Source organism: Eimeria mitis, genomic scaffold (assembly GCF_000499745.2).
Source record: "Eimeria mitis Houghton genomic scaffold, Emh_scaff771, whole genome shotgun sequence".
Lineage (NCBI taxonomy): Eukaryota > Apicomplexa > Conoidasida > Eucoccidiorida > Eimeriidae > Eimeria > Eimeria mitis.
The window spans coordinates 1,653-11,187 of NW_024016107.1; the positions used below are offsets into that span (position 1 = coordinate 1,653).

Consider the following 9,535-nt stretch of genomic DNA (forward strand, 5'->3'; position numbering starts at 1 on the left):
TCCCTAAGGCCCAGAACTCCCCTTAGATTGGCGCTTTTGAAGAAGAGTTTCTCACGCCAAGTCTCATGCCAGCCTCTCCTAGAGTCTTACCAATCTCTCTTCGTAAAGAATATTTAATGCAATCATCAATGTTGTACTCAGTGTACATCAATAAGCACTCACAGACACTTCCGCTGTTCATTCAACCCCCACTCATTTCACAACTAGCACGGCACTGTTACCATGATTGTAGTGAGTGTTCACTACACTGTCATAGCCTCAGATGAGTGGTAAACCCACTATTAAATCCATGGAGATGTCCCTCCAGATCCTATTGGGGCATGGCAGGCTGTGCAGGAGTCCAGGTTTGAGGGTGTTTCGCAGCTTTTGCTTCGGGCAGTCCGGACAAGAGAGGACGTATTCTTCGATTGAGGGGCGCATCCTAGGCCACCACGAGGACGCCCCACCGTTGTATTGACCCCACCATGACCTGCTAGGGCATGATCGTGCATTTTGCCCAAAACGTCAGTGCGAAGCGAGGCTGGAACGTACGATTTACGAACATCACGCTTCGTTTGGTACCACAGGAGATAGCCATCGATTCTGTAGTGTTCGACCCGTTGCCCTAGTTAGGACAGCAACCACTTGGGTATCTAAGGAGTAAGATGGAAGCAATTTGGAGAGAAAGCGAGAACCATCACAGACAAATACAGTTGCAGACCATGTTGCCTGACCTGTAGGGCGTCTGGAGAGTGCGTTGGCGACCACGTTGGTGATACCCTTGATATACTCGACGGTGAAGTCATACTGCGCGAGCTTGGAGAGCCACCGAACAATTCTTTCGTTATCGTAGTCTTGAAAACTCTTTGTCAGATGTGTCAGTGATTGATGGTCGGTTTGGACCGTAGACTGCCTGTCGTACAGGTAAAGCCAATACTTTTTGACTGCCCACCAGGCCGAGTAGAGCTCCTTTTCCGTGACCGGAAACTTTTGCTTCCTCTCTGTGAAAGGATGTGGGTAGAAAGCAACGGTTTTGTGCCGTTTCGAGCTGTTAGCCTGCCGAGAGAGCATAACCTCGACTGCACTGTCGCTGGCATCGGTCGTGAGCAAGAAGGGTTTGTCAAAATCAGCGACCGCGAGCACTGGGGATGATCTCAGGTGCCCGATGAGGCGTCGGGTTGCTTCTTCCTTGTTGTCCGTCCAAATAAACTGCTTGTTCTTCTTAAGAAGATCAGCTAGAGGGGCGGCAATACGAGCGAATTCAGGAATGGAATTGCGGTGGTAAGAGGCGCGCCCGAGGAACTTCTGAACGTCCGTCCGCATGTGCAGCGGTGGCAGCCACCTCTGAATCGCTCCGATCTTAGCCGGATCTGGTTCAACGCCTGCTGCAGAGACACGAGACCCTGAACAACTGATTGTTTGCATGAAAAACAAACAGTTTTGCGCTTCCACGGACCACTGCGCCTCACGCAGTAGTTGCAGCGCCCGGCGGAGGTGCTGTAGGTGTTTCCCCACATTCCGGCTAAACACAAGCAGACGAGCCATGTATATTACCATCCACCCCTCAGTGATTGTTTCCACGAAGCCGTGATCGACCTGCCGACGCAGTTCAGTAGCCTGCGAGTGCGGCTGTGGAACACCGTCTCGTGCCTCTCCTCCGGATGAATCCCAATTCATCCGATATGCAGGAATGCCTCAGCGAAGACAAATGCTGAATATACTTCTGAATCCTGTAAACGGTCAGGGATTTCGTCGATCTTGGGCATCGGACTCTTCTGTTTCACTGTAAGTTTGTTGAGGGGCTTGAAGTCGAGACATATGCGCCACCTGCCGTCCTTCTTCTTCGCCAACATGGGACTGTGCCCAAACGTTGTAGTTGACGGCTAAACCTTGCCATTTTTTAGAACTTCGTCAGCCTGCCGCCAAATTTCCTCTTCAATATGTGGTAGTTGCCTGTACCTTGGAATGAAGCTCTGGGCTGAGCCGGAAATGAGTTCGATGCGGTGCATTGAGCGACCAGCGGCCTGTCCGCCGGTAGCTCTTTGTTATTGAGTACATCTGAGAACTCTCCCTTCAATTTTGCCAGCTTCTGCCGTTCATCGGGTCTTAACTGGATTGAATCCCCCAAGATTGCGGTATTTACCAGACCGTCACGACGGAACGCATGCCTCAGATATTGAGCCAATGAGTGGACGGGCAGGCTGCACCTCCGTGATGCGGATTCCGATATCAGAACCACTTCGCATCCCGTATTGAGTAGGGCTAGTAGCTCCTGCCCTTTTATGCGTACTTGTGTAAGCACTGGAAGAAGTGGATCTGTCGGTGCGGCCGTCATATCATGTGGCCCCGTCACTGCGCCCCACGTTGCTTGGGGGCTTAGGCATTTCCCTGCTTGCTCTGTTCGTTCCCTTGGTGGCGCTGTTCGAGATTTGGTTTCATTTGTTCGCTAGACTTCTTCATAAACCGGCAATATCGAAATACGTCAATCTGTTCATTACACAAGAATCAAACGTGCCCTTCGGTGTCTCCTTTTTGTTTTCTGCGTGTTGAGTTCACCCTCTGCCGTCGGTAACTGCTTCTAGCCCTCTGTTTGGCTGGGCTGGTCTTCACAGCCCCAATATCCCTAGGCTCCAAATCAGTATCATTCCCAGATCCGCTTTCCTTCCCTTCGGCTAGGGCTGTGGAAGTGGCTTTCCATTTTGAGAAGGTACTCTATCATGTCAGCGAGTTCCACTCTTTCATCCATCCGTAGCCCAGGCGGTTACTGATTGCCTGGTTCCGGGTGACAGCCCGGCTATAAACCAAGTATAGAGTGGCTCCAGAACCACCATAGTTATTCGTTTCACCAAGGACTGGTATTTCGCAATATAACGCTCTATCGATAACTTCCCTTGCTTATATCTTTTCAGTTCCGTCACGGTTGCAGACCTCGGGATAAACCAGCAGCGCAGCGCATCCTGGAAGGCATGCATGGACCTGGTATTCTCCGGGAATCTAGAGCCCTTGCTTATATGTAGCCGCCATCGCCGTGCATCCCCTTATAATAAATAGGAGTCCAAAGGGAATTTGAATTCTTCTAGGACATTTTGTAGGCGGAGGTATATGTCTAGGAAACCAAGGAACTCCTCTATTTCATCTGCGTCCCTGCGCCCATCATATCGCATAGGACGGCACAGCCGGAGGCACTCTTCCTGGATTGTTTTTGGCGAGAATGCATTTCCCCCCGCATTGGATGCCGAAATAGAGCTGGATTACGCCTGCTGATGTCCCATACCGTGAGTCGACCCCCCCTCCCCCTTCTCTGAGCGAATCATAATCAATCTCCATTTTGGTGAGGGAACAGCTGAAATTGAAGGCGATTTTGTTGAAGAAAAGTAAATGGGTTTCAGTTCCATTTTCTTTTCTTTTCTTTGGTTTGCTTTATTTTTTTGTCGTTTTTTTTCAGCAATGCTTTATGCCACCCTTGTGGGAATTGGAGCCGTGCCCGTACGTGCCCTGATGAACCACGCGGTACTAAGAGCAAGGATAACGCTTGCTCTCTGGCCTTAATCAACGCAGAAGCAAGCTGAAATGCAGGTTAAGACTTACAGCAAGAGTTTCCCAGAAGCATATGTCCTCCTTTCCCTGCCTTCCGGCCTCCTGACGTTGACCTCAGGGCCTGGGTATTGCGGGGATGAGGCAGCCTGAAGGCGTGTTGCAGCGCACCTCGCAGCGGCTGGGCATACAAGTCAACCTCACGCGTGCTCGCAAGAAAGCTTTAACGAAACCTCCTCTGTTGCATCGTTTACCTCTGGATGTACTTATAGAACGTTTGCTTTTGCTTACACGCAGCCTACCAAAGCCAAGTGGAGGTTCCTGCGCTAACTGTAGGCAGACGGTGAGAAACGTGTATACGGAAGGCTAGCTAAGGGCAGATGGGGGCCTTAAGGATTATAGGGCCCACGGAACTTGATCCCACTCACGTCAGTAGATGCACCAGTCAATGCCCGCAGCTCTGTGTCTTGTGCCCCCAACGACAATACAAACGCAGATGAAAAACAACTGTGAGATCTAGTAGGGATCCAAGTTCCCTCGCACGATAGGATGTTGTGAATCCATAGCACTAGAGGTACTGCGAGCCCAGTAAGCTGATGATGTGTGGTGAGAGCCCTCAATCCCTCACATGCTATGCTGAGATTTGTTCAAAATAACAAAGAATATTTCACTTTAGTATAATATTTGCAGTCAACATGACGTACTATTAGTATGAACCTCTGAAGGAGTACTGTGGGGCGCATCTATAGAACCCCACAGCTGAGTATAACATGCAGACAGGCATGCCACCCCGTTTAGAATACTCCAATTGCACTTTTACTTTATGACACTACCTTATCCCCAACCCTAAACCCTCAACCCCCCAAGACGCGGAACCCTTAAAACCTTGCGAAAGTGAAAAGCACAAAACCATAAACAGCCCTAAACCCTAAAAAATCCTTAACACTAAAGCCCTAGACCCTAAACCCTAAAACTAAAAACTAAACCCTATCTCCTATACACTACACTCGAAGCCCTAAACCCTATATTCCCTAAACCCTAAACCACAAACCTTAAGCCATACGCCAACGGTTTTCGGATTAGGGAACGGAGACGACGGTGGTTCGGAGTGCTCGAAGGCTGTAGACGGACAGTAAAAAAAAACGGCGGATGCTTCGAGGCTGCCGTCGCTGTTTGCTCGTGTAGTGAACAAACAGCAAGCAGGTCGTTGAGCGGAAGCTGCAGTAGTGTATGAGCACTACTGACAAAGCGGATAACGTACTTACTAATGGGGGAAAGCATGCGGACTGTTCTGAGCATATTAGAGCATGCTACACAGCTCTGCTGTCTGGTGGCTGCCTATAAGCCGATGCTGTGAAATCAAGGCCGTTTGCAGGAAGGGCAAAGCGATGGCGAAAACAGTCTAGCCGGGAAAAACCAACTCTTCTGAAGGCTGACGTTTGACCCAGTCCCGACGTGATGTGTTGCTGAGCCAAACAGTAAATGCTTGAAAAAAATGTCCCTGGTTTAGTTGCTTGAACCGTCATGTCCCAGCGCCGTTCGCTAAGCCTGAAAGCAAACAATACAACTTTGCCATGCCGGTTTTATTCATTCTTGTCAACAAATGTGGTTATTTTTCAGGTAGACTAGCCTACAAGCAACGCACTTAATAATTGAAGCAGAATCTGGCCCGCAAAGCAATATACCCATTCGCCTAGAACTAAAGAGGCGAGTGCAGGCGAAAGTACCTTTGATGCTTCAAGGGAATTTTCTCCACCAACCATAACATGTTGAAGGCAGAACGCGTGCTATATAGCTACAACTCCGCAGCTAGCAAACACGTGCCGTAAAACAGTCGTTGGCAACACCACACATTGGCTAAGTGCCTGTAGATGCACATCTCCCTACCCGCATAGGATGTGATTTTTGCTGTTCTTTACGCGGTGACTTATCCTCAGGCTTAGAGCCACTTCCAGATTGCTGCAGGCAGCCCTTCTAAGGGGCTTTTCAGGACATGGAGCTTCGTTTGGAGCGTTTTTTTGTTATTCCAACTGGCAGAGATTTTCTGCCTTGCTTAGCGAGGCAAGCATAATTTCTTTGAGTGAACTAGCACGATAACGTACTTTCTGGAACTCAGCAAAACCTCATGCTGGTGTTCTGGCATGTCGTAGAAGGCTCAAGTGTTTCATAACAGCGTCACATGACGAGTGGGAATGAAGCAGGTATATTTTGCCCCGGCATACCAGTGCACCGCATGCAACGCCCCGAGCAATGCGACGGTGCATCTCCTGGTTTTCAACTATCCACGGGAAAAAGATCCACAGCAACTTCACAAGCATCCACACAAGTTATAAGGCAATAGAGAAGCTTGGCGTGATATCCTGGAGTGTCCTGCACTGCAGCGGCAAGCCTCTATCTCTTGCAGTCCTTCATTTTGCAACTGTGTAGATATGAGCAGGATATTCATCATGTCGATAGGCCCAACACCTGATCATAGACTACAGGCTCTTCTATACTCCTCCATATGAGAAAAACATGAAAAACAAAAGGAATTTGTGAGTTCGTAAGAACAGGAACTGAGATGTGTTCGGAAAGACTCTAAATGTTTCCACAAGAGCTGGAGGGTTAGACAAGCACTCCAAAACAGCAAAGAAATATACTGAGGGTTACCAAAGGCAACGTTTGGTCCACTTTGAGATGAGTAGCCAACCTGGCATCTTACGAAGTGTGCGCACGCAAAGGCATCTTGTGGGGCGTAGTTTCTCGCGCGCTGAAGAGCAGTACGGACGAATTAGCCTTCAAGGTCGGCAGTGTGGGCCTCACCTAAGGCTTCTCAGCATACACTTAATTGCATCAGTGCCGCATCGTAGCTGCATTTAGGAGGCAATGGGTGTTGCAGAAGCAGCGCACCCTCTGAATTGGAACAGACCGCGGGCGAGCTGAAACAAGCAATGCCGAATAGGCACCGCTGCACTGTTGCGATACGTTAAAGAAATTGCGCCACAATCATCCACATTCATATTCACTATAAGCGAATTGTCAACGCTCGTTACGATCGAGAAAAGTAGTTCACTGAGCATAAGAAATGCGTGCAAAACCTCCAGCCCAGGTAATGTTATGGGACAGGTGGCGTCTGTCGTCAGGTTAGTTACTTTTCATATTTTCTTGCATTTACGGTAGAATTACAAGCGTTATTTCGCTTGGACTTTAAGCATGCACTGTCAAGTTGTACAAAGGTCTTTATCCGTGCGCCCATCCTATCGGCCACCCAATGACGGGCAGAGATACAATGCACCGCAAAGCTTGCATCGGCCAGCTACGAGACATCGTCTGAGCTTGTCGCAGCCCTGCAGCCTCCGTACTTTCATATCAGAGCACACTACGAGGCCGCCCGTCAATGCTTCTGCCGTACAAGAGATGGCCACGACGAACTTTCTGTGTTGAGCGTTCCAGACAAATACACGATTCACAAAAGGCCTGAGCGCAACTGCCATGAGGTCGTGAAATCGAAAAGCAGCGGCAGTAGGATAAGCATAAAGGCAAAATCATACATACAGCTAGTCGTTTCTCATTCGTCGCTGAGTGAGATGCAGGCGCCTGATGGACAGCGACCGTATGCAGTCAATACGAATGTAGGCCAAATGTGGTAGAACACGTGCGCCACGCAACCAATCGCCAAACGGAGAGATATAACAACCATTGTGTTCCACCGAAAACGAAGATCCGAGATGCAGGGCATCACCATAGGATGCCGTCAGGCAAGTCGCATATCCTCCGCTCTATGTCAACGTAGGTACATATATATGCAAAACAGCAGTAGTCTCTGCCAGTGCACTGCGCTCAGCACCCGCTATAAATAGGAAGGCAATGCACGCATTCTTGAAAGCTAGGCAGTGGCTTGAGAAAACAGCTTAAAGCCTCTTATTAATAGTAAAAGGGAGACGCCTTTATCCAGGGCTTTTGCAAGGACGACACCTAGATGACTGTGAATAAACAGCGCAAGATCCACATAGCTTGAATATGCTGTGGGCATATTCAAGCTATTGCCGCTTGCAGTCCACAGCATATTCATAGCTTGAATATACTATGGGATGGAAGGGGCAAAAGCATTCACTAACTCATTATGGAGCAATTATTTTGTCCTTCTCAACTGGTATATTTTCAGCTAACCACTTCTGAAAACGCCCTGTCCGCAAATATAGGTAAGCATTCCATAAAATGCAGGGAAACCACCAATCAGGAACAAAGGGGAGCTAAGCTACTTGGGGACGTTGACTCGCTCTGCGCTGTGCTGGCCTCTGAGCATTCTTTTCACTCCTCACTTCCATAGATTGCACGTAAACCGGGGATTGACAGCTTTCTTCAATATCAAGGAACATGCAGTCGCACAGCGTTGCTCTATCGTAAAAAACCTTAACGAGCTATACGCCTAAACGAGAGGGGCCGAGCAATCGTTCCAGTGCACATTAACGCTGCTTTCCGACGGCGCGTACAGCCTGCTTGAGTATTTCGATCCCTCATACGGCAGTCTGAATGAACCACATAGCATGCGCACGCGATTCTAATACTCACCTGATGAAGAGTAGCCTGGATGTACTCGTTAAAAGCAATCTGAAGTTTACTTAGGTTGGTCGAATTGCAGCGGCTGTTTTTGCACTGTTTTTTAAGCAGCTTAACTGTTTCCTCCAGCAAATATGTCGGTCGTGCTCGTTTATATGTGGAACTCCACTGCTTCGTGTTTTTCTACGGATGGCCAGAACAAGGCGCGACGCACGACGCCAGCCGAAAGCCAGCCTAACCCTACGCCCAAACAGCATCGTTCCACGAACTTTCTGTTGTGAAGATTTCATTGCCCTTCTTTAATGTCAGTATAAAGTACTTCTACTAAATAGTGCCTCCCTTAGGCAATAAATGTAAGCAACTGCAGGCGCAATTTCTGGTAGCAGTTTAAACGTGCGGAAGCTCGAGAAAAGCCCCAAGCTTGCGTTTTTCTCGAAAATTGTGACATTTGCTACGTTAGTTCGCCGATTTAGAACTATGCTCTAAGGAAAGAGGCAAGCCTACGCGTTTGAGTACTTTATGCAGCGAATGGCCGTTGATAACCTTCCAAAGATGTTTCCGGTATACCTTGCCCTTCTGATTGCTGCTAACTGGCATCATGCGTGTATTACCAGCCTACGACGCATCGACGGCAGTATATGAGGATCGGATGGCACGGTGCTCCAGTATAGACCCGTCATCTCAAGATACTATTCATCTTTCATCTCACTGCTCGTCGACTAAATGCCTTAGCAACTCACTCCCTTTTCCCACACATCCAAGGTCGTTCTTGTGTACACAGCCTTGGAAGTGACCGTTCTCCAATACGCAAGAGGTATTCCGATTCGAACTCTCCCTTCGCTTTGGATACGTGGGAGTATGTGCCACCTGTGGATTTTACTCAGGCTGCCACACTATAACTTGTTGCACGTTACAACTGGAGATATGGTGGCATTTCGAACAAATTTGCTGGTATGTGTATCATGCTGTTACCGCTGATGAAAGCAACAGAAAACGGCTGAGCACATTTCTGTATCAAGTGCCAGCAGTCTATTCAACAACTTATGGGCACTCCTCTGAGAGCTGGAATTTCCTCATACTTCCATCAGGTTGCCTTCATCCATCCCTCATCTACTACCATGCAGATGATATATGCGCGGAAGATGAACTCTTTGCAGCTTTACGAACAGCTGGTGGTGAACAGATGCAGCAATTGTGCTGCAGCAGCAGAGGTTCAGTGATTATTGTACACAAAACCGCCTCCTCCCCGTATACTGAAGAGAGAAACAAATACGACACAGGGGAGTTTGACAGGAGAACAGACTCAGCCGAAGTACACCTCTTATTACTTCTGTTTATTGTCAGCATCATCAGTATCATCTTTATGAGATTAAACAGGCCTACTAGTCAAGCGTAAATTCCAACAAAAGTTCCAAGTTCTGGTGGGAAAAACAGGGAAGGCCAAATTATGGGGCAGTGCGGCGAGCAGTGGTGCTCCGCTTAC

The 9,535-nt window shown here is 48.5% G+C and overlaps 1 protein-coding gene across 1 annotated transcript; it reads right to left on the reverse strand.

The window, feature by feature from the left end:
* Positions 1 to 543: 543 nt before the first annotated feature.
* EMH_0021760 (uncharacterized protein) lies at positions 544 to 1,656 on the reverse strand (the record flags this gene model as incomplete). Its single annotated transcript, XM_038023071.1, has 1 exon — positions 544 to 1,656. The coding sequence occupies one exon, from the start codon at positions 1,654 to 1,656 to the stop codon at positions 544 to 546; it is 1,113 nt and encodes a 370-aa protein (XP_037878925.1).
* Between the last annotated feature and the right edge of the window lie 7,879 nt (positions 1,657 to 9,535).